Source organism: Theropithecus gelada, chromosome 17 (assembly GCF_003255815.1).
Source record: "Theropithecus gelada isolate Dixy chromosome 17, Tgel_1.0, whole genome shotgun sequence".
NCBI classification, from domain to species: Eukaryota; Metazoa; Chordata; class Mammalia; order Primates; family Cercopithecidae; genus Theropithecus; species Theropithecus gelada.
Window position 1 is genome coordinate 72,934,280 of NC_037685.1, and position 26,751 is coordinate 72,961,030.

At 36.5% G+C, this 26,751-nt stretch overlaps 1 protein-coding gene across 1 annotated transcript in view; it reads right to left on the bottom strand.

Annotated features, from left to right (window-relative positions):
- VWA8 (von Willebrand factor A domain containing 8) overlaps positions 1–26,751 on the bottom strand; it is a 389,692-nt gene that overhangs the window by 261,201 nt on the left and 101,740 nt on the right. Inside the window, exons 13-14 of the mRNA XM_025364717.1 lie at positions 12,360–12,520; positions 9,462–9,575 (exon numbers count right to left, since the gene is read on the bottom strand). Of these exons, the coding sequence (XP_025220502.1) occupies positions 9,462–9,575; positions 12,360–12,520 (275 nt within the window). The remainder of the gene's footprint in view (positions 1–9,461; positions 9,576–12,359; positions 12,521–26,751) is intronic.

Sequence of the window (26,751 nt, forward strand, 5' to 3'; positions counted from 1 at the left end):
CCTTGATCCTCCTCTCTCCTAGTTAGGACCAAAAAAAGGTAGGAGAGAAAGAGTGTGGTTTGGCCATCCAAAATTAAAGCTGCAGATGTAGTTTCTCACTTAAGATAGTGAAGGATACCAAATCAGGGAATAAACAAAGTCAAAATACAACAGGCAAGCCAAAAGGGGAAGTCTAATGTATATGTCTAAACCAGCAGATCAGGAAGCCAGGTACCACAGTGGAGCTGTAAAATTAGGACTAAAAGAGCAACTAAAATGACAGCATGCTAAATGGTTTACATTTAAAGGTGATGGTCATTTACTGGCACATATATTGTCAATAGCTTGCTTTTTAGTATTGATTCCAGCAGGGTACTTGAGTAAGCTGGCCAAATTTGAAGAAGGCAGTTCCTAAGAGAGCTGATACGTTAGGCAGAGAAGTGTGTATAATGATTATAAAAACAGTCACTAAACTACTGAATAACAGGATGAGAAGGGCCTTTTTGTTTGCTACGTTCTCCCTAAAGGCTTCCTTACGTACAAATAGGTTACACGGGAAGTCATTTCCTGATGATGCTAGCTAGGTTCCGCAAGCCTGAAAGTTAGAGAGCAGAGGATCTGCTGTATACTTAAGGTGATGTGATAAACTGGTGGGTAATACAAAGACTGAAGAAGTGATAGATAACGAAAAAATTATGAGATAAGTGCCATTAAAATTTAAAATTAAGGTTAGGTTTAATTTTACTAAAAATTTAGCAACAACAAAAAAATAAATGAAACTATAGATATGGCTTAATTTCAGACAAAAAGATATTATTTCCTAAAGATTACAGATTTAGAGAGCAAAAAAATAGTTTAAAACGATTTTTAAAATAAAAATATTGAGGTCAATATGTTTGTCTGTGGGCATAAGTACGAGTTTTTGTAAAGTACTTTCTGATGCTTCTCAGCAGTAAAAAGGAACAAACTATCAATGTACAAACAACATGGATGATCTCAAAACACTTAAGCTATGTGAAAGAAGCCAGACCAAAAAAAGAGCACACACTGTGTGATTCCATTTGTATAAAACTCTAGAAAATGTGAGCTCTACATAATGACCAGAAGCAGAACCCTGGGGATAAGACAGAAGGGTAAAAGGGGCAGGAGTCAGGGATAACAAAGGGGTCTGAGGACACTTTGAGGATTATAGATACATTCATTATCTTGATATTGGTGATGGTTTCATGGGTATTTATAAATATTAAAAATTATCAAATGGTGCACACTAAATATGCATAGTTTATTATATGTCAATCATACTTCAATGGAGCTTTTAATAAAACAAAAAAAGACTTCAAAAATCTCCAGTTTTCAAAGGGAATCCTATGGTACATTTTCATTGAATTTGTATACTGGGGAACTTGAAAGAATAATCCGGAAGGTTTCTGCAAAGACATCAATCATGAGCTAGAACAGATTTCATCACTAGTTTTCCATACTACTGTTCCAATTTAGAACCTAGAGTTATATAGTTCTGTACACGGACCTTATTTCCCCTTTTTCCTGTGCAGTGTAGCAAATTGCATGAACACATTCCTTATGCATCTTTATACCACCGAGGGCATAGTGTAATACTTGGGGAAGAGAGCAGATGCTAAATAAATACATGTATATTGCTATTGTTAATGACCATCAGTGCTATTAACTTTTTGAAGATCTTTGGTGGGAAGGACAAACAAAGGTAAGTAATAAGAACTGAACTTACGGTGTCCCAGCCAAAAGCTAGTCAAACTTGGTCCTGAATAAATACGTAAGAAGTACATTCTCTGAATCAGGACAAACTCAAAACATAAAATAACAAATGATTATATCATTTACAGGCAAAGGGTTTCAAATGGTTCCTTGACTACAAAAATGTTCGGAAAAAATTATTTTCAAAATCAGAATTTCCTTAAGGCTTTTTGTTTTGAAAATCAAACACAAAGACTTGGGCATAAAATCCTGCATCTATCTAGAATTATTTTTTTTAAATTTATATGGTCTGATTTGCTTGCAAAGAAATAATAAGGTTTCTAGGAAGCTAGGAGATAGTGCTTGGATTCAGTCTTCAAATATGGGTAATAGTAAAAGGGTTGAGAGAATATAACCGATCAAGGATTGTGCTCAAATGTCCAGTTATGGTCACCACTAAGACTGAGAGATTATAAACTGTTTTCAGTGTTCAATAGCAACAAATATAAAGGAAATATTTAATAAAAATGCAAAAACACTGGAGCATATATAAGTACATCTAAGACTAGGCCACTAATCTTTATTGTTCCCCCAGATAACCAGAAGCCCTTTCTTGGCAATATGAACTGTTAACAACAGAAACTCTCAACCCCCTCATTTATGGTCTGGCCAACAGCAGGAAAAGACATATTTAGCATCCTATAGTATTTATATTCCCCCCTTCCCTAAAGAAGTTTTTCTCATCAAAGGAAGGAGTTCTATTTTGGTCTGTATTTCCTGAGAGAAATACAGGCATAGTATCTGGTGTCTGTGGCCATCACACTATATCTAACCACCACGTCCACAGCATTCCTGGTGTCTTGTAATATGAAAAAAGAAGACTCTAACCCTTCTAAGGGCATGTTAGGCATGTGATTACCTGCAGAGAATATAAAAGCCGGTAGAGCACTCCAGAGATGACCAAGATGTATAGTCTTGGTGAGAATTACTATACAATGAAGGTTGGCAAAGGAGTCAAATATAATCGTTTAGAAACTGGGTTTCACACTATAAAGCTTAAAGGGTTAGTAACCCACTGCTAGAAGCTGTTAATTTTGAGACCCTCAATTAATAGACTTTGTCATTAAAAGGCATCAAAGTATTCCTAATTACTAGGTTCACATAAGGAAACATTGCTAACTCAGAAGGTCAACTAAAACTGGATTAATAGAGTTACCTTTACCTGAGTTTCCTCTCTGAAAGCAGAAGAGGTATCTAAATTTACCAACTGGGTCTAGAAGCAAAGAAGCTCTTAAATCTGTCTTGGCCTTGGAAAGGGCTAGAGGAATGTCAGAGAAGGTTTCACAGAGGACATTACTCTTAAAGGAATAGCAGAAGTTTGCTGTGCTGGTCCTGAGAGGTGAAAGACAAGGCTGACAAGGCAGGCATGTGTAGATACTGGCCCTAAACACTGTAGGCGATGGAAACCACTGAAGGACTTAAACAGTGATGTGATCAAATTTATAGATCAGACACTTTAAACTTGTATCCTATGTGTGGGGAGAGGAAGGGGTTTCATTCACTAAGTTAAGGTATTTAAGAGGAATAGCAGGTTTGTAGACATTAGTTCAAAGTGTCTCTAAGACACATTAAGGAGAGACATCTAGTAGTCAGATGGCACTTAGCAGAGAAAACTAAATTGGAAAGCGCTTTTAAAGAATGCTCAGTCTATTGCCTGGGTGCAGTGTCTCATGCCTGTAATCCCAGCACTTTGGGAGGGTGAGGAGGGAGGACTGCTTGGGGCTAGGAGTTCAAGAGCAGCCTGGGCAACAGAGAGAGACCCCCATCTCTACAAAAATAAATTTTTAATTAGTCTAGTGTGGTGGTATGCACCTGTAGTTCCAGCTATTCACAAGGAAAGTTTGAACCCAGGAGTTTGAGGTTGCAGTCAACTATGATAGCACCACTGCACCTCAGCCTGGGTGAAAGAGTGAGACCCTATTGAAAAGAAAAAAGAAAAGAAAACAAAATGAAACAAAACAAAAGAAAAGAGGGGAAGGGGAGAGGAGAGAAGGGGAGGGGAGGAGAGGGGGAGGGGAGGGAAAAGACAGAGAGAAAAAAAGAATGCTCAGTATATCAATGACAGATAAGGATATAAGAGTGACTGACATTGCCCAAAGAAAAGAAAAGGTCAAGGAGAAAACCCTGGGAGCTACGAGTGTAAACAGTATTTGAAACCTTTTCCAACCTCTCAAGGCACAGTTACTAGTCAATTTGTCTTCTGTGTTCCCACAGCATTTTATACAGACCTGCAGTCTAACACTAAAAAACTGCATTGTGTTTATTTATTTATATATCTGTCTTCATGTGTGGTACACCACAGATGGCAGCAAGTGTGTCATCTTAGAGCTGATCCTCAATAAACATTTAATCTGAAGGAAAGAATGAAGCAATGCTAACACTCAATAACAAATAGTTACACTCACCAAATCCGTTATCTCCAATCATCAGTCTATAGATAAGATCATCTGGGTACTATTCTGGGAGCCTAGAGAGTGAATGACTCCATGGATTACCATTATAACATTCACGTTCAAAAACATCATCCAGACGCTACAGTTGGAACAAGAGCTTTAAAGCCAACTCTCAGGAAGCATTATTCTACAAATTAGTAGAAGTTGTCTGAAGAGTACTGATCCCCTGGAGGTAGATTTATTTATTTGTACAAGACTGTAGACGCTGTTCTTTCTGTTAGGCAGCTGCAACTGATACACCACCTCTGAGCATTGACCATCCCCAGCCTCCACAACGCTTCCTCTTAAAAAGGAAAACAAAAACCTTCCCTGTCATTCTACCTTTGACCTCTTTCTCTCTCTCAAAATCTTCCACAAAAAAGCATTAATATAAGTAAATAAAATAAAAGCTGAGTTTCTTTAAAGACTATTAGAAATAATCCCTTTGCTAAAATTCAGTTCTGTGATTAAGTACCGAAATGAAAGGACAGACAATGTGGGTCATAAGTTTCTAATGTGAAATTCAAATGCTACTGCCAAAAGTGATATATTAGCTATGACCAGCATATGGGATCAACACATGCTAGATAATGGGTCATATTACTTATAAGAACAACTCATGAAATAATTTCCTCACTGAGTACAAATTTGCTGCTTTTGCACTGTGCTATGTCTTTTAGTCAAGCTGTCAGTCTTCTACTCAATAAACACAGTCCTGAAAGAAGTACTGCCAAGCAGCTTAAGAGAAGAATCTAACCTATTATAACCCTAAAAAAGAACACATTTATTCTCCAGAAGACAAAAAGAAGTCACAAAATTAAATTAAGGCTAAGCAAAGGTAAAAAAAATTTACCAACAATCCATACTATCAGAAAGAAGCAGATTCTGTAACATGACTGTGTTTAACAACAAAATTAAGAAAATGGTGTGTTTCTCAGGTAAAAAGAAAAATTACTGATAAGGAAAGGGATTCGGCTTTCAACTGTTAGAAATATTCGGACAACAAAGAAGAATCATTGTTAGGACATCTCACCTCTGAAAAGTTAAGGACGGACCAAGATCCTGACAGAACATAATAGAGAAAATAAAATAAAATTAGAAGTTCTGCCCAGGAGGCTCAACATACATCTAAATAATAAAAGGTACAAGAAAAAAGAACACAGGAAACTGAGTAAGTGGGAGTGGAGACAGATCTGAGATGATGTAGGAGCTACAAGTATAAAGAGCCACAAGCCCAGATTAGAGTTCATCAGAATATACCATGGGAGAAACATGAAACTGACAGAAAGGCCAGGAGTGGTGGCTCATACCTATATTACTAGCACCTTGGGAGGCCAAGGCAGGAAGATCCCTTGAGGCCAGCAGTTTAAGACATGCCTCAGCAACACAGTGAGACCGCTCCAAAAAAAAAATGGGAAAAACAAAAACAAAAACAAAACAAAACAGGTGTGGCAATGTGCAACTGTAGTCCCAGCTACTTGGGAGGCTAAGGCGGGAGGATGGTTTGAGCTCAGGAGTTCAAGGCTGCAGTGAGCTGAGATCGTGCCACTGCACTCAAGTCTGGTTGTCAGAACATGACCCTGTCTCAAAAAAAGACAGAAAAGAGAAAAAGAAATTGATAGAAGATGGAATTGATAAATATCAGGTGTGCCTGAACGTGCTGAGGGGAGATTTAGACAATAAGGGAAGTGTTTGGGATGAAAAATACGGCAATATATACATGGAGACAGTCACTTTCTCCTCAATGCTCCCATACAGTATTATACAGACCTTTATTCTAACACTTAAAATTACATTGTAGTTACTGATTTACATATCTGTCTCTCTTCATATGTAGTAATTAACTCAGGAAAAAACAAGATGTACACAAGAAAGGAAAATGATTGTTGTATAGTAAACTGCTTAAGTGGGTACAGTTCTTAGGTTGTCATAATAATGTAAGCATTGAATAAAGTTCTAAACAAAATTATTACATAACTCTTTAGGAAGAATGAGGGATAGAAGTGTGCACGTGTAATGAGGCAAGAGGTGGTAAAGAGCTAAACATTAATTGTCCATGTAGAAATCAACAGATTATTCCTAACACTAAAAATAAATCAAGAAATATCAATGAAAGTATATTGTTTAGTGACACAGAAGTAAATACCAAAAGAAAGACCTAAAGGTTGAAAGTAGTAGCCCCTGGGGAGTAAGATGTGGGAAATGGGAGACTATCAACCAACCAACCTATGACAGAGGATGGTATTTTTCATAAAATACTTTGAAAAACTATCTGGCTCAAGTTCCATGCATGTTTAACAGTGGTAAAAATTCAAATGAAAATTTTTAAAAAGCAAATGAAGGAGAGAAGGCATTGCTATGATCTCTCTCCACTTTCTCCCAGTGACCTCTGGAAATAGAGCTGAGCCTAGTTTGCATTCACAAGGGAGACATAAATCCACAGTGATGAAGGCGGAAAACTTTGAGAAGAAAGTACTATTAACCACTCTGAGCCAGACCCTGAACATGATGCTCAGGGCCACCCAGTTCCTGAAAGTATTTTCATTTGTAAAACTGCCTGTGACCATTAGAGAACTTGGGTACTTTTCATAGAAAATGGTTGTCATTTCCCGGACATTTGGAGACAAGTACAATGCTTCTGATGTCCTAAGAGAAACTGCCAGGCAGGCATGCTGTGAGCTATTGCAAAATTGCTTTGATTCATCCCTCTGAAAATATAAACTGTTCCATGACCCGTGATTCACATGCAAATAATGTGCCAAAGCTGACTGCTGTAAACCAAAGTTATGATATGCAAAGGATCTCTAACTCGCCTCCCTAAACACTCAACCAACCATTTGCCAGTCTAGAAGAATTTGATAATGTATACCTCTGAAGTAAAAGCAGCTATGTAATCAAGTGAATTTTTAGTGACTTGTACAGAGATAGGGAGGAATTTAACATTTCCCCTCTTGGAAAAAATTCCAAGAAATTTTTAAATAAATTTATTCTTAAAATACAAACAATAATAAATACACTTAATTATCTTTTACGGGATTTAAATGTTTTAAATATGGCAGTAAACCCTTTGAGTGGTAAGACAGCTTCAACTAAACAGAGATAGATTAAGTGATGAGGAGTTCCTCTGTATGCCAATCTCTAATTCTGTTAAAATATCCGTGGCAATGTAGCAAGATAGAAAATAACATATTTGTCAAACTTCATTCTATATAGTATGCAGCTGAAAGAAAGATTTTCCTTCAAACCTTTTGTTTTGAAAATTTTTTTAACTCATAGAAAATATCAAAAATAGACTATAAATACCCATATATCATTCACCTAGATATTGCTAACTGTTAAGATTTTACCACATTTGTGTTCTCACTCTGACTCGATATTTCTCTCTTTTTTTCTGTGGTATGTCTATTTGTACACACACATACATGTCTTTTTTCTGAAATATTTGGAAGTTGTATACTTTTTTTTTTTTTTTACTTTATCTCTTAAGTATCTCAACATGCATATCATAAGAATAGGAATAGTCTCCTTCATAACCACGATACCACTATCATACTTAAGGAAATTAGTAATTCAATATCATATAATATAGTCCATATTTAAACTTTTCTAATTTTTTTATAGCCGTTTTTATTTTGTTTTCTCCTCCAGGACCCAGTCAAGTCTCACCATTGCATGTGGTTGTTACATCTCCATAAGAAATGTTTAAATGAGCTACAATGGGTAATCTGATATCAGATGGCATACTCCAGCAATACTGATGACCTCCCTGGAGGATAAGCCCAGTTAATTGTGGGCCCAGCTTTAGTTTTGTTGAGAGAATACAAAATATGAGGTCCAAACTGAACTGAAAGGGCAACAGAGGAAAGATTACCTTCTTAACACCAATGTTCTTATAAAACATTTAAATGCTTATTTAAAAGTAGGGCTGAAAAGTAAAACCACAATGAGATACCACCTTACTCCTGCAAGAATGGCCACAATTAAAAAGTCAAAAAATAATAGATGTTGGCATGCATGCGGTGAAAAAGTAACACTTTTACACTGCTAGTGGGAATGTAAATTAGCACAACCACTATGGAAAACAGTATGGAGAGTCCTTAAAGAACTGAAAGTAGACTACTATTTGATCCAGCAATCCCACTACTGGATATCTACCCCCCAAAAAAGATGTCATTATAGGAAAAAGATACATGCACATGCATGTTTATAGCAACAGAATTTGCAATTGCAAAGATATGAAGTGCCTATCAATGAGTGGATAAAGGAAATGTGATACACACACACACACACACACACACACACACATACACACCATGGAATACTACTCAGCCATAAAAAGGAATGAAACAATATCTTTTGCAGGAACTTGGATGGAGCTGGAGGTCATTATTCTAGTCATTATTCTAAGTGAAGTAACTCAGGAATGGAAAACCAAATTTCACATGTCATCACTTACAAGTGGGAGCTAAGCTATGAGGACACAAAGGCATAAAAATGATATAATGGACTTTTGGAACTCAGGGGCAGGGAAGCTTGGAGGGGGGTGGTGAGGGATAAAAGACTACATATTGGGTACACTGCTCAGGTGACAGGTATACCAAAATCTCAGAAATCACCACTAAAGATCTCATGTAACCACAAACCATCTATGCCCCAAAAACTATTGAAATAAAAAAATTTTTTTTTTAAAAATCACTGTCGGCTGGGCACGGTGGCTCACGCCTGTAATCCCAGCACTTTGGGAGGCCGAGGCAGGTGGATCACAAAGTCAGAAGATAGAAACCATCCTGGTTAACACGGTGAAACCCCATCTCTACTAAAAAATACAAAAAATTAGCCGGGCATAGTGGCAGGCACCTGTGGTCCCGGCTACTCGGGAGGCTGAGGCAGAAGAATGGCATGGACCTGGGAAGCGGAGCTTGCAGTAAGCCGAGATTGCGCCACTGCACTCCAGCCTGGGTGACAGAGAGAGACTCTCTCTCAAAAAAAAATTTAAAAAAAAAATAAATAAATTACTGTCATATTAACAACAAAAAAGCAAATAAAACAGCTGACTAGGTTTAAAAAAAAAAAAAAAGGAAAGCTGAGAGTACAGAGTACACCTTGGAGAGCAACCTCAAATTTTAAGAAATGCCAAAGTAGTGGCATATCCAGAACACCAAATTATTAAACTATTCAAAGTTATCTTGGCATTATTCTAGGTTTGGAAAAATCATAAAATGTATTATTTTTCACTTAACAATAAACTAACAATAGGAGTAATGGACCCCAAATTACCTCTTCTGTAGCTGTTCATCAGACAGTTGCAGCTCCTCTTTTAAACGCATATACCTGTCTTCTCTCAGCAGCCTAGAACCATCATAGAGGCTTAGCTCTCGATCATGGATTAACCTAACAAGATAAGAAAAAAGTCTGAAAATAAATTAATCTGTTTTGAACACTGAAGTTTTTAGAGGCAGAATCAGTCAGCCAACATTCTATTATTGCTGGCAATTGAGTCTAATAATTTTGTTAGATGGACCTTTCAAAATTTCAAATTGGCTAGTGCTGTTATACTTGGCAAAACTGTTGGTTTCTGTACCAGAGGGGAGCAGTCATAAATACCTGATAGGGATATGAAAGAGGGGAAGGAGGAAAAAAAGAAAGGAGGAGGAGGGAGAGCAAAAGAAACAGCTGAATGAGTGTCTCAAGATAACCACAAGGTACATATTAATAAACAAGGCAGGTGGCACTTACTCTCTTCAGTCTAAAGTAACTGCAAGAGTTGGCACAAAAATATTTCTATCTTTGGAATTACAATATTTAAAAACACCAAAAATCTTTATAATGAAATAACTACATTGCTTTACATATGGCAACTCTGATGGTGACCTAAACATCCACATCACACACAGCATAGTCTTCCAAATGTTGCAATGGCTGAAAAGCACTGTTCTATATCTCACACCAACCCCTAAGTCTCCTATTGTCCACAATAGAGTTAGGCTACATAGCCTCCATTCTATAAGCACTGAAGGGAGGGGAGGCTGTATAAACGCAGTGGGTAGGAGCGTGGGCGGTGGAACCAATCAGACCCGGGTTCAACTCCAGCTGTGCACCTTACTAGCTGAATGAGTGGGGAGAGGGAGAATGACTCTGTCTCTCTAAACTCATCTTCAATAATGTTAAGGCAGTCACAACTTCACAATATTAATGTGAAAACTAAACAGCTAATGTAAAATGGATTAATATAGTTGTTCTCAATCTTGACTGTACTTTAGAATCTTCTGGGAAGTGTTTAAAAATACCAATGTTCAGACCTTGGCCTAGACCAATTACATCAGAAAATTCTGATGGCGAAGCCCAGGCATGAGGTTGTCTTTTTTTTTTTTTTTTTTTGAGACAGAGTCTCGCTCTTGTCACCTAGGCTGGAGTGCAGTGGTGCGATCTAGGCTCACTACAACCTCCACCTCCTGGGTTCAAGCTATTCTCCTATCTTAGCCTCCTGAGTAGCTGGGATTACAGGTGCACACCACCATGCCCAGATAATTTTTGTACTTTATTTTAATAGAGACTGGGTTTTGCCATGTTGGCCAGGCTGGTCTCGAACTTCTGACCTCAGGTGATCCACCCACCTCGACCTCCCAAAGTTCTGGGATTACAGGTGTGAGCTACTGCGCCGGCCTGCATCAGCACTTTTTTTTTTTTTTTTTTTTTTTTGAGACAGAGTCTTGCTCTGTCACCCAGTCTGGAGTGCAGTGGTGGGATGTCAGCTCACTGTAACCTCCACCTCCCGGGTTCAAGCAATTCTTCTGCCTCAAGTCTCCTGAGTAGCTGGGACTACAGGCACGTGCCACTACGCCCAGCTAATTTTTGTATTTTTAGTAGAGAAGAAATTTCACTATCTTGGCCAGCATGGTCTCAATCTCTTGACCTTGTGATCTGCCCACCTTGGCCTCCCAAAGCACTGGGATTATAGGTGTGAGCGACTGCACCTGGCTGGCATCAGTATTTTTTAATTCCCATCCTGCAAGGTGATTCCAAGGTTGAGAACCTGAGAAGCACTGGCTTAGCATAATGCCCAGCACAGAGTAGGTACTCAATTAATGGTAGTAGCTGCTTCTATTATTACTACTTGCAAACATGCAAAAGATAGCTAATAAAATGGGACTATTGTCGTGTCTGCAGTTGTCTGTCTGGGAGAAAAAAATATTGTAAATCTATGGAACGTTTCTGGTAAATCACTGAAAGTTTGTGACTATTTTTAAATGTTCTAACCTCTAGTCAGGATTAACATAATGTATTTAGAATTTTTAATTACATTCAGTATCTGCATCACGTTAAGAAAAAAAAAAACTCTGAGTGGTTAGTTGGGATAATGGCTTATTCTACTTATTTAACCTTTCCTAATGAGTCAAAGTTAAAAATCAAATGTCCACAAGTTAGAGAACCAAAATAAATAAAAAAAAGTCAGTATCATTAATTTCCTAAAATGATACAGGATGGGAATATTTTCTACAAAAGTTACACATGAAGAGGCTTCTCTTAACATTAAATTCTAAAGAAGTTTTAAGAATGTGTGGAAATTTTTCCCAACTAAACCCAAAATAAGAAAACAACAGTTACAGAAATGTTCAAGTTTACAACCAACAAAGTGAGCTTTTTTAGTCTATATAAAACATAATTTAAAGGTATTATATATTTTATATACAAAACTAATTTTCTCTCTCTCTCAAAAAAGATTTCGACAAGACCAACCAATAATTAAGATCTATGATTCATAAGGAGTTTGTAAATACTGAAGCTGTGACTCTGTAAATTACAGAAACTCCAGCAATGTGACATGCTGCATGTATACACCTGTATATATAAAGTCTTTCAAACTTACTACTGAAGCGCTTTCTTTTTGCAGCACCTACACATGGAATTTTGCTATGGCAGTGGTTTTTCCCAAAATGTTCATTATTTGGAGTTTTACTGCATTGTGTTTATAACAATAAAAAAGTGCCATTCTACGTGGTATAGAATCATGATTTTTCAGAATCTACACAACCCAGTTTAAAAAAAAAGAGAAAGAATGAGATAGTTCCATCTTTACTGCTTAAGTCAGAGTAGTTGGGGGGTGTGTGTGTGTGTGTGTGTGTGTGTGTGTGTGTGTGTATGTGTGTTTGGGGGATTTTTGTGACGCCTACCCACCTTTGCAATACAGCGAGTGTGCCCGCATTCACCCGGTGAATGCCATCCAACAGGACCAGCTTGCCTTCCAGAGCAGCATTCACAAGGGGTGAGGACCGCCAGGCAGTGTCTCCATTTGGAAGGGTGTATCTCTGCTGTAGCAGATCACGTGCTGTCATATCCTAAAACAAATCCCCACCACCCACCAAAGAACACGACAAATTAATTTTTAAGACATGCAAGGCAGCTCACATGGCTTTATAGAGTCACCACTGTCTGAACTTAACATTCCATATAACAACAGAGAAGTCATCTTCTCCAATCCCCAAAAAGAAAGCTCTTCAGAAAGTCTTTTTTTGGTCATTTTAAGAATTTTTTCCATTACTCATTATATAATATAGTGAGAGTGAGAGGTTTTTTCCCCTTCTTTATATTTAGCATTTTCTTCCGCTTTTAAAATGTAAGTTTACATAATGGCAGTAATTTCTACCTGAATAACAGAATTTAACTCAATCAGCTCTATTCCTGTGTTTTCGTATGCCAACTCTTATGATGACCTAACCATCCATGTGCTGACTCAATTTTAAAATGAAGAATCTTGTAGTATAGTTTGAAGTCAGGTACCGTGATGCCTCCAGCTTTGTTCTTTTGAATTAGGATTGTCTTGGCAACGTAGGCTCTTTTTTGGTTCCATATGAACTTTAAAGCAGTTTTTTCCAGTTCTGTGAAGAAACTCATTGGTAGCTTGACGGGGATGGCATTGAATCTATAAATTACCTTGGGCAGTATGGCCATTTTCACGATATTGATTCTTCCTATCCATGAGCATGGTATGTTCTTCCATTTGTTTGTGTCCTCTTTTATTTCACTGAGCAGTGGTTTGTAGTTCTCCTTGAAGAGGTCCTTTACGTCCCTTGTAAGTTGGATTCCTAGGTATTTTATTCTCTTTGAGGCAATTGTGAATGGAAGTTCATTCATGATTTGGCTCTCTGTCTGTTACTGGTGTATAAGAATGCTTGTGATTTTTGCACATTAATTTTGTATCCTGGGAACTAGAAGTACCATATGACCCAGCCATCCCATTACTGGATATATACCCAAAGGATTATAAATCATGCTGCTACAAAGACACATGCACACGTATGTTCGTTGTGGCACTATTCACAATAGCAAAGACTTGGAATCAACTCAAATGTCCATCAGTGACAGACTGGATTAAGAAAATGTGGCACATATACACCATGGAATACTATGCGGCCATAAAAAAGGATGAGTTTGTGTCCTTTGTAGGGACATGGATGCATCTGGAAACCATCATTCTCGGCAAACTATCGCAAGAACAGAAAACCAAACACTGCATGTTCTCACTCATAGGTGGGAACTGAACAATGAGATCACTTGGACTCGGGAAGGGGAACATCACACACCGGGGCCTATTATGGGGAGAGGGGAGGGGAAAGGGATTGCACTGGGAGTTATACCTGATGTAAATGACGAGTTGATGGGTGCTGATGAGTTGATGGGTGCAGCACACCAACATGACACAAGTATACATATGCAACAAACCTGCACGTTATGCACATGTACCCTAGAACTTAAAGTATAATAATAAAAAATAAAATAAAATAAAATGAAGAATCATGCAAACTCAACATGCAGAGATGTTTATCAATAATGTGCATTTTCTTGCAGTTGATGAGTTTCCCTGAAAAGCTATGCTAGGACCATCACAGGGACTCATTTTATTTAAAGAGACTTCATAATGGAGGAAATTGAGGATAGTCATCAGATGAGGTACAGGAATTGGGAAACAATAGCATAGCACTTACAAGCAATTTTTAAAAGCACACACACAATGTGCTAACAATAAAATAGTGTAACAGACTTAAGCAAATTATTAATAGTTGTGGCATATAAAAGTTTATCTACTGTAAAAAAACTGGAGCTATATAATATGAACAATTTTTTCTTACATGCATTAATGTGGATAGTTTCTTTTCTATCACCTTCAGATACATTTTGTGTGACTTACAGCAAACAAAAGTTAAACACATTTACAGTCACTTTTATCCAAATATTTAAAGTCTTCTGTAAATTCTTGGCTACATACTCCCAACTTTCAGCAGATAGAAAACTAATTAATTTGCTTTATATTCATAATGGCAACGAATCTGTATTGAAACCAAGATTAAAATTTAAGTCTTAATTATTTCAATCTTCTCACTATCAAGAAAGTACTGACTAAATGGCTACTATTAAAAATTCAAAAAACAACAGATGCTGTCGAGGTTCTGTAGAAAAAGGAACATTTTTACACTGTTGGTGGGAGTGTAAATTAGTTCAACCATTGTGGAAGACAGTGTGGCAATTCCTCAAAGACCTAGAGGCAGAAATACCATTCAACCCAGCAATCCCATTACTGAGTATATACCCAAAGGGATATAAATCATTCTATTATAAAGACACAGCATGCATATGTTCATTGCAACACTATTCGCAAGAGCAAAGACATGGAATCAACCTAAATGCCCATCAATGATAGACTGGATAAAGAAAATGTGGTAAATATACACCATGGAATACTATGCAGCCATAAAAAGGAACTAGATCATGTCCTTTGCAGGGACATGGATGGAGCTGGAGGCCATTATTCTTAGCAAACTAACGCAGGAACAGAAAACCAAATACCACATGTTCTCACTTATAAGTGGAAGCTGAATGATGAGAACACATGCACACATGGTGGGGAACAACACATACTGGAGCCTGTCAGAGGGTGAGTGGAGGGAGGAGGGAGAGCATCAGGAAGAATAGCTAATGGATGGTGGGCTTAATACCTGGGTGATGGGATGATCTGTGCAGCAAACCACCATGGCACACATTTACCTGTGTAACAAACCTGCACATCCTGCACATGTACCCCTGAACTTAAAAGCTGGAAATTTTTAAAAAAGAAAGTACTGACTTAGGAAGTATGAATAGGCTCATTTTGAATCATAAAGACCTTCGAAAAACAGTAACATTCAAACTCAGCAAGTTCTCGTAAACTTAAAAGGCTGGTTTTGACGCATTGTCGAAATTTGTCCTTTTTAAATAATTTTATTTAATTCTTCAACTATGAATTCTAAATTCTATGCAAACTATATGAGCAATACCACTCTCTTGCTGCCAATGACAGTTACAACAACCAAGACTAAATTGATCACCATCATCCGTGTTTACTGAGCCAGTCACGACATTCCTCATCTTTTCCTGTGCCCAAGCAAAAGATTCATTCCCACTCATGTTTATGCTACAGAAAACCAAAGGGATCACTCTCAAGGAGAACAGGACAAAATCAAAATAAGTATCTGTGGGTCATTTTTATAGTCAAACTATGACAAAAATCCAATATTATATATGTATATACATATGCATATAAATATATATGTGTGTATATATTTATGTATACAAATATATACACACACAGAATTTTTTTAAGTAAATATAAAAACAGATAAATTTAAAGAAAACTCTTGGTATGAATTATTCCAGAAAAATATTTGCCATAGAGTCACATCACACATTACCTTGGAAAAGTAAACAAAGAAACAGAAAACAGTTTAGCCCTGTGGTTCAAAATTAAAGATACATTATCAGAAACAGCTGGGGAACTTTTGAAACATATATAAACTTAAGCTCCACCACCCTGAAGATTCTGATTCATCAGGGCCAACATGGGGCCTACCATCTGTTTTTTATTAAACATTACATAGATGATTCTGATATGCCTCCCAGGTGGGAAACACTGCTTTAAAAGACATTAAGTTAAAACTCATTTATTTATACCCTTCCTTGTTCTAATATGATGTGAGACTGCAAAAAGATATGCAAAATGCACAACAAAATAACATAAATTAAAAGTAAAGTTAAAAAATAAGGGAAAAAAGAGTAGGCTTTTTCTATTTTAAGGATTCCTATTGGAATTCAGCAAGGAGAGATGAAGGCATTCAATTAATATCACATTTTCAAAGAAACTAATGGATGTTAATTTTGAAAATCACAGCTTCAGACTGAAAACAGCTGATATCCTGGCCCAATAAAGGTCAGGAGTCTTTCGCTTGGGTCCAGCATAAGATGAGGAATGTTGTGACTTTAGCAGATATAAGAGGCTCGGACTCCTAAAGAGCTGAGGCTAAAAACTGGTAACATTTTTTTTTAAATTTCAATAGAAAGAATTCCTCATTCTCATACCAACATATCTGAATCACCATTCTGTGCATGATATTAAAAAGCACTATTTCATTTGGTCATGATTCCAAAGTATTTTTATATATTATTAATTCACAGGATGTATACAGTACTTACTTTATTCAAGTAAGTAAACATTTACTAATAGAGATGATAAGAAAGACAACTAGTACATAGGGCTCTTCTTTTCCAGTCTAGTAGTTGGAGACTCCCTTACATTTGCTAAAGTAAAATGAATGATTATTTGTTGCTATACAATATGCAGCAGCAGATCAATATAGCTCAGTGCTATAAACGCCAACCAAAGCTATAGACCAGAAATGTTCTTCCTCTTTTCAATCTTCAGAGGGATAGAACACGGGAAATACTTGATATTTCTTAGAAGACTAGCTCAGTTAAATTTTATCACCTAAACTCTGTATACCATCACATTAGAAAGAGCCATTCTTCATTTCTAATAAACACATACGTGCAGATAGACAAACAGATGATTAATTGATAGATAGATAGATAGATAGATAGATAGATAGATAGATAGATAGACAGACAGACAGACAGATAGAGAGAGATTTTTAAAAAGTATTTTGTAGAGACAAGTTCTCACTCTGTTATCCAGGGTGGTCTTGAACTCCTGGCCTCCAGCAATCCTCACACTTCAGCCTTCCAAAGTGGCAAGATTACAGGCATGAGCCACTGTCAATTTCTAATAAACCTTTGCATCAAAATAAAAACCTTCCTAAGAGAAAGAAAAGCACTCCCTTTAATATAAGCTTTTGGTTTTCATAATTAAGAACGTCTCTTGAAAGACAAACATTTCAGCTTTTCCTTAAAGAGATAGTTGGCCCTACTTTCCCCAATATTAGTTGTTATCAGAAGCTATTTTCAATTGTGTGAAAGTGCAAGGACACCAAAGTAAAACTAAACTTTCACAGAACAACTGAATCTAATCAAATCTAATTAATAAAACTTTTTCAGCATAGGCTGAATGGGGAAGTGATATGAACTAATTTCAGGTAAAAAGCTAATGTTTAAAACAAAGTAACATCATTTTCAAGGGTTTCTGTCTATGGAATATTTGGTTTGTAGTACCATGAAATGATTGTTTTAATATCTTTAACAGACACTGCATCATTGAGTTGTGAAAAATATATATCATTTCCTCATTCTTCCCATCTACATGGACATTGCTATCAGCAAGTAGAAATGCAAATTTCTTTTTACAAGTGTGCTTATTCCATACAGGCATTTGGGAAACACCCTAATAAAAATCAAGAAAAAATCAAGGTCCTCATTTTTGCATATATTTTTCTTATCCTGAAACTCTTGAACTTAAGAGAATAAAAATAGCACTAATGATATCATAGAGCCTGATCCACTTCCTCTTTCTGCATTTCCTTAACATTTTTAAAATAACAGGACATGAAATTCAGTTCCTTTAGGTCTACCATTGTCTAACCTTGAACACCTCACTTTCATTCAGATCCCCGGAAAACATCCACGTATCTCTTACGATTCCATGTCAATTGGAATTATGTTCTTTTGATTTGTAACGCAGAAACTCTACTGAAAATATAAATATCCTGTTAATATGAGAAGCATAACTCAAGAAATGCATCAGAGAATATAAATGTGAACCTTAAAGCGATTATATGCCTTAAATGTTTTTCGTACCTTTAAATGATCTAATTTTTTTGAGAATTCCTTTGAGAAATCCAGATATAGTCAATAGCTCAATAAAATAACTGTACAAAGTGGTTGTGTGTATAGTATCTAGAATAACATTAGAATTATTTTTCCAAGGCATAATGTCATTCAGAAAAAAATCTGAAAATATTATAGTACATTTATAGTGTACAAAAATTTGAGCTACCTGTCTTCTTACTAATACTAAAGTAAAATTTTACATTATAATGCACATATAACTGTCTTACAGGAAATTAAAATGATTGTAGCAAAAGTAGAATATCAAAGTAGATATAGAGTATGACTTCAACCAGGGTTTAAAAATGTACATTTCTACCATATATATAAACCCAGGAGTTTCAGAAAGTATTTAAGTTGGCTTGCAAAAATATGCTTAATATAATGTATTATAAAATTAAACATAAGTGGACAAGGAAAACTAAACAAGGAAAGGTGAAACTAAGAGGAAAAAATAATATACAAAAATATCTGAACAGTCTAAAATTTGAATCTAATCTAATATCCAACATAAAGAGTGACATATTTAAAAAAAAGTTTCAGGTGTTCCTGTATTAGTTTGCTGAGAATGATGGTTTCCAGCTTCATCCATTTCCCTGGAAAGGACATGAACTCATTCTTTTTTATGGCTGCATAGTATTCCATGATGTATATGTGCCACATTTTCTTTATCCAGTCTATCATTGATGGGCATTTGGGTTGCTTCCAAGTCTTTGCTATTGCAAATAGTGCCGCAATAAACATACGTGTGCATGTGTCTTTATAGAATGATTTATAACCCTTTGGGTATAGACACAGTAATGGGATTGCTCAGTCAAATGGTATTTCTGGTACTAGACCCTTGAGGAATTGCCACACGGTCTTCCACAATGGTTGAACGAATTTACACTCCCACCAACAGTTTAAAAGCATTCCTATTTTTCCACATCCTCTCTAGCATCTGTTGTTTCCTGACTTTTTAATGATTGCCATTCTAACTGGCGTGAGATGGTATCTCATTTGCGGTTTTGATTTGCATTTCTCTGATGACCAGTGATGATGAGCTTTTTTTCATATGTCTGTTGGCTGCATAAATGTCTTCTTTTGAGAAATGTCTGCTCATATCCTTTACCTACTTTTTGATGGGGTTGTTTTTTTCTTGTAAATTTGTTTAAGTTCCTTGTAGATTCTGGATATTAGCTCTTTGTCAAATGGATAGATTGCAAAAATCTTCTCCCATTCCGTAGGTTGCCTGTTCACTCTGATGATAGTTTCTTTTGCTGTGCAGAAGTTCTTTAGTTTAATTAGGTCCCATTTGTCAATTTTGGCTTTTGTTGCCATTCCTTTTGGTGTTTTGGACATGAAGTCTTTGCCCATGCGTATGTCCTGAATGGTATTGCCTAGGTTTTCTTCTAGGGTTTCAGTTTCTAGTTTTCCTAACACCATTTATTAAATAGGGAATCCTTCCCCTTTTGTTTTTGTCAGGTTTGTCAAAGATCAGATGGTTGTACATGTGTGGTGTTATATCTGAGGCATCTCTTCTGTTCCATTGGTGTATATCTCTGTTTTGGTACCAGTACCATGCTATTTTAGTTACTGCAGCCTTGTAGTACAGTTTGAAGTCAGGTAGCATGATGCCTCCAGTTTTGTTCATTTTGCTCAGGATTGTCTTGGCTATACGGGCTCTGTTTTGGTTCCATATGAAATTTAAAGTAGTTTTTTCTAATTCTGTGAAGAAAGTCAGTGGTAGCTTGATGGGGATAGCATTGAATCTATAAATTACTTTGGGCAGTATGACCATTTTCATGATACTGAATTTTCCTATCCATGAGCATGGGATGTTTTTCCATTTGTTTGTGTCCTCTCTGATTTCCTTGAGCAGTGGTTTGTAGTTCTCCTTGAACAGGTCTTTCACATCCTTTGTAAGTTGTATTCCTAAGTATTTTATTATCTTTGTAGTAATTGTGAATAGGAGTTCACTCATGTTTTGGCTCTCTGTTTGTCTATTATTGGTGTATAGGAATGCTTGTGATTTCTGCACATTGACTTTGTATCCCAAACGCCGCATGTTCTCACTTATGAGTTGAATGAGACCACATGGACATAGGGAAGGGAACATCACACACTGGGGCCTGTCTGGGGATGGCGGGGCTAGAGGAGGGATAGCATTAGGAAAACTACCTAATGTAGGTGACAGGTTGATGGGTGCAGCAAACCACCATGGCACGTGTATGCCTATGTAACAAACCTGCACGTTCTGTACATGTATCCTAGAACTTAAAGTATTTAAAAAAAAAAAAAAAAAGTTGCAGGTAGTAGCTCATGCTTGTAATTCTAGCACTTTGGGAGGCTAAAGTGGGCTGATCGCTTGAGCTCAGGAGTTCAAGACCAGCCTGGGCAACATGGCAAAACCCCATCTCCATAAAAGCTACAAAAAAATTGCCAGGCATGGTGGTGCACACCTGTAGTCCCAGCTACTTGGAGGGCTGAGGCACAAGGATCACTTGAGGCTGGGAGGTGGAGGCTGCAGTGAGCCAAGATTGCACCACTGCACTCTAGCCTGGCTGACAAAGTGAGACCCTGTCTCAAAAAGAAAAAAAAAAAAAGTTACATATGCCATAACGCTCACAACATCAACACCAAATCAGAAGCAGCACCACAATTCTTGATAATAAAATTGAGAAAAATTTGTCTCATGGGTCAGGTCATCCTATAGAGAACAACATGTTAAAGAGTTAAAAATAGAAGTAACAATAATTATTGCAGCTAATCCTTATGGAAAGCCTAACAAGTACCAGGTACTTTGCATACGTTAACTCATATAATCCTTATAACCTGAAGAGCCATGCACAATTATAATCTTCAATTTACAGAGAAGAAAACTGAGGTATGAAAAGGTTAAACAATTTACCCAATCAAGTACACACAGCTAGCAGGCAAGAGGAGCCAGACTGTCCTCAAGTATATTATTACAATGAACACAGCACAAATTTCACTAAAAGAAATTCCATAAGGAAAGAGCTGAATTGGATTAAACAACCCATGAATAGATTGTAGAGTTAATATAGGAATGTACCAATAACACACCTCTCAGGCTAGCTTCACAAATTAACTTCTATTAAGCCTCAATCATCTTCTTTGAGAAGAGTTAAAAAGTGTGACTATTATGCTAACCACTCCCCAAACAGACCTCAAATACAGCTAGTCTTCATTGCTGTTTTAAAATTTCTTTCAAAATATATAAAAAAGATTGAAATAAAAATGCTTTAGTTAAAAGTAAGTACATCTCTAAATAAATATGATTCTTCATTCTCATTTCTCAATTAAAAATAGAAACAGTAGGCATTTAATATTTTTTCAGTCGGGGTAAATAAGCACTAATAATGATTTTGTTTTCCAAAGGGAACTAGCTGAATTTCTGTAGACTTTCCAGGTCTACCTCAAAGGAGTTTTACTTAAGCAAAACTCATTATACCAGGAAAATACCATACCAGTAGTATAAACAAGAAGAAAACCTGGGACTTATGTGAATAAAAGAATATACCAAGAATAAGCCATCGACTTTGCAATAAAGTATTAACTATGCCACACCTATTAGTGGCAGAATACTACATAAATATTGTATAAACATACAATGTTAATAGTTTTTAGGTCCTGAAATAGAAAGAAGCCATTATTTCCGGAATCTAAGCATGTTCAGTGAACAGAACACAGGCATGCTGCCAACATTCCTCAGTGTCATTTATATTTGATCTCAAAAAGGCCTCTCACTTTACATATATTGTAAAATTATTTGTAAACTCTTTCATCCTTCTCCCTCAAGTTCCTCTTTTGAAGAACTATTTTTAACCTGTAGCACATAAAATCAACTCCCTTTTATGTACAGGATGAGATGTTGACGTTACAAGCCTACTATGATTGATTTCAGTTACTCTGTTGTCAATGGGGGAAAAGTTGATTTTGCAGTTGTATGCATGGTAAGCACTGGAATCTATTGCAAGATGATCTGCTGTAGTTAAAGATTTATACAATGAATACAGAATAACTTTCTCTCATTGAAGATAACTAGAAGTCAAACCCACTATGTTACTAACAACTGATTCAACTAAAATACATCTTAATAAAGATGCAAAATTAAATATAAACATAAGGTCAGTATAGGTGCAGATAATACAGTTATATACTCAATCAAGATACACAACCAAATACCCTCATATTATCCTTCCTATACTACAAAGGCTAGAAAACTAGAAACATCATTTCTTAAAGTCTGTGCAGCTAGAGTTCTATTCATGAACCAGGTTCCACCAAGCATTCTCATGTACAAGAGACTGGGAAAATGGCATTGAACAATGGGAGTAAGGGAGCAGCCAGCACAAAGAAAACTGCTCTTCTAGGGCGTCAATAGCTAAATTTCTCCTGGTACTACCACTCCTTACTGGGTAAAATATAAATTGCATTCCCTGTTTCTACCAGAAATTTTGTAAATTAGCTAACACTCTGTAAATAATATGTTTTCATTTTAGAGACTGGGTACTATTGTTCACCAGAGAGCCAGAATTTAAGGATGATGATATTTAAAAAGTAAATCAACTTGTTAAAGATTGTAAAGAAAATGTTGACAGACAACTAAGTACATTAAGTAGGATAAGAAGGATTTCACAAGGCAAGAAGCAGAGATGCAATAGACTAAAACCCCAGCATATACAAACTAAAGAATCATATTTTATTCAAATAGTACTACAAAGTTTGTTGCATTTTATCACAAATGTTAGACTCCCTTAGAAAAACAGGTGTGAAAGTAGCAACAAATTCTAGTTTAAGAATCTGCAATAAGCTAAACACCTAAATCAAGAAGTTAGAAAAACTTCAAATCAATAATCTAACATCACAGCTAGAGGAACCAGAAAAAACAAGAATAACCTAACCCCAAAGCTAGCAGAAGAAAAGAAATAACTAAAATCAGAGCAGAACTGAATAAAACTGAGACTGAAAAATCCATACAAAGGATCAACTAACACAAAATTTGGTTATCTGAGAGGATAAACAAGATAGACCACTAGCGAAATTAACAAAAAAAAGAGAAGATCCAAATAAGCATAATCAGAAATGACAAAGGTAACATTACACCCAATCCTACAGAAATACAGAAGATCATCAATGACTATTATAAACACGTCTATGCACATAACTAGAAAATCTAGAGGAAATGGGATAAATTCCTGGAAACACACAACCTCCCAAGACTGAGGAAGGTTGGGAAGAAACTGAAATCCGAAACAGACCAATATCAAGTTCTGAAATTGAATCAGTAATAAAAAACTTACCAACAAACACAACCCTGGACCAGATGGATTCATAGCTAAATTCTACCAGACATCAAAAAAGAGCTGGTACCAATTCTACTGAAACTATTCAAAACAACTGAGGAATAAGGACTCCTCTCTAACTCGTTCTACAAAGCTAGCATCATTCTGATACCAAAATCTGGCAAAGACACAAGAAAGAAAGGTAACTATAGGCCAATATCCTTGATGAACATGGACACAAAAATCCTCAACAAAATACTAGCAAAACATATCCAGTAGCAAATAAAAGTTAATTCACCACAGTCAAGCAGGCTTTATTCCTGGGACACAGAGTGAGTTCAACAAATGCAAATCAATAAATATGATCACCACATAAACAGAATTAAAAGCAAAGGTCATTTTGATCATTTCAGTAGACACAGAAAAAAGCTTTCAATAAAATCCAACATCCATTTATGATAAAAACCCTCAACAACCTAGGCACTGAAGTAACATACCTCAAAATAATATAATAAGAGCCATCTATGACAAACCCACAGGCAACATCACACTGAACAGGCAAAAGCTGGAAGCATTCTCCTTAACAACTGAACAAGACAAGGATGCCCACTCTCATAACTCCTGTTCAATATAGTACTAGAAGTCCTAGCCAGAGCAATCAGGCAAGACAAAGAAATAAAAGGCATCCAAATAGGAAGATAGGAAGTCAAACTATTTCTCTTCCCACATTATATGATTCTATACCTAGAAAACCCCACAGACTCCCTCAAAAGGCTCCTAGAACAGATGTCAGTAAAACTTCAGGATACAAAACCAATGAACAGAAATCAGTAGCATTCCTACACACCAATAACACTTAACACTGAATGGATACACCAATAACATTCAACCTTTAATGTATATACCAACACATTCAAGCTGAATGTGTCAAAAGCACATTTCCATTTACAATAGTTGCAAAAAAAAAAAAAAAAGTTAAATAAAATACCTATGAATACATGTAACCAAGGGGGTGAAAGATCTCTACAAGGAGAACTATAAAACACTGCTGAAAAAAATCATAGATGACACAAACTAATCGAAAAACATTCCATGCTCATGGATTAGAAAGAAAAATCATTAAAATGGCCATACTGCCCAAAGCAATTTACAGACTCAATGCTATTCCTAACAAACTCTCAATGTCATTTACCACACAAATAGAAAAAATTATTTTAAAATTCATATGGAACCAAAAAAGGCCCAAACAGCCACAGCAATCCTAAGCAAAAAGAACAAAGCCAGAGGCATCACATTACACGACTTCATGAAAAGACACTTCTCAAAAGACATACAAGTGGCCAAAAAATATATATGAAAAAATGCTCAACATCACTAATCATTAGAGGAATGCAAATCAAAAAAAATATGAAAAATGCTCAACATCACTAATCATTAGAGAAATGCAAATCAAAACAACAATGAGATACCTTTCACATCAGTTAGAATGGCTATTATGAAAAAGTCAAAAAACAAATGCTGGTGAGATTGTGGAAAAAAGGGAACGCTTATACACTGTTTGTGGGAATGTTAGTTCAGCCACTGTGGAAAGCAGTCTGGAGATTTCTCAAAGAACTTAGAACTATCATCATTTGACCCAGCAATCCTATTACTGGGTATATATGCCCAAAGGAAGATAAATAGTTCCACCAAAAAGACACATGCACATGTATGTTTACTGCAGTACTATTCACAACAGCAAAGACATGGAAGCAAACTAGGTAAACATCAATGGTGAACTGGATTTAAAAAATGTAATATATATATATACACCATTAAATAATATGCAGCCATAAAACAGAATGAAATCACATCCTCTGCAACAACATGGATGGAGCTGTAGGACATTATAAGCAAACTAACGCAGAAACAGAAAACCAAATACCACATGTTCTCACTCATAAGTGGTATCTAAACATCGAGTACACACAGACATAGAGATGGGAACAATAGACAATGGGGACTACTGAGTGGGAGGGAAGAAGTGAAGGGTGAGGGTTGAAAAATAACTGTTGGATACTATGCTACCCGGGTGATAGGACCATTCATACACTAAACCACAGCATAACACAATATACCTACATAACAAACCTGCACATGTACCTCCTGAATCTAAAATAAAAGTTGAAATTAAAAATAAAATAAATACCTGCAATAATATTTGCCTTATAATAAGTTTTTCAGTTCTTTTTTTTAAGAGATAGTTCTCCCTATATTGTCCAGGCTGACTATTCATAAGTGCAATCATAGTGTATCACAGTGTTGAATTCCCGAGCTCAAGTGATCCATCCACCCAAGTAGGTGGGAATACAGGTGTGTGCCACTGTGCCCAGCTTATAATAAATTAGTTTCTAAAAGCAAGTAACAAAATATGAAATCAAGGTTGGTATGATTATGAATTACCTGTTTGGTATTCAATAAAGACACCTGGAGCAGATACTGCATTTGACCACCCTTAACACCACTCAAATCCCTGTTAGTCAGTCACATGAGGGGTAGCACTTGTGAAAGGATGGGTACAAAACGAGGAAGGCTGGGATTCAATTCCACTTCTGCGACTTCCTTATTATGTGATAAATGAGTGAAATGAGTAAAATATCTTTAGAATTAAATGAGATAATGCCTGGCACCTAATGGGTATTTAATAAATGATGGCTGAATCTGAATCAAGTGAAGAAACAAACTATAAATATGTTAAAATTTAAATATAACAGTAAGTCTCAGTTCACAATTCAGCACAGTAATGGAAGTGATATGACAATGCTGCATACAATTAAATGACAGAAAATTCCTATCTTAGAATTTAAAGTAAAGTTAATATTGAAGCAGGTAAAAATAGTAAAGAAAAGCTGACAACAGAGGTCATTTAAAAATAATCTAAAATTTTCAGGCCAGGCACGGTGGCTCACGCCTGTAATCCCAGCACTTTGGGAGGCCAAGGTGGGTGGATCACCTGAGGCCAGGAGTTCAAGACCAGCCTGGCCAACATGGTGAAACCCCGTCTCTACTAAAAATACAAAAATGAGCCAGGTATGGTGGTGCACACCTGTAATCCCAGCTACTCGGGAGGCTGAGGCAGGAGAACTGCCTGAACTCTGCAGGCAGAGGTTGCAGTGAGCCGAGATCATGTCACTGCACTCCAGCCTAGGTGACAA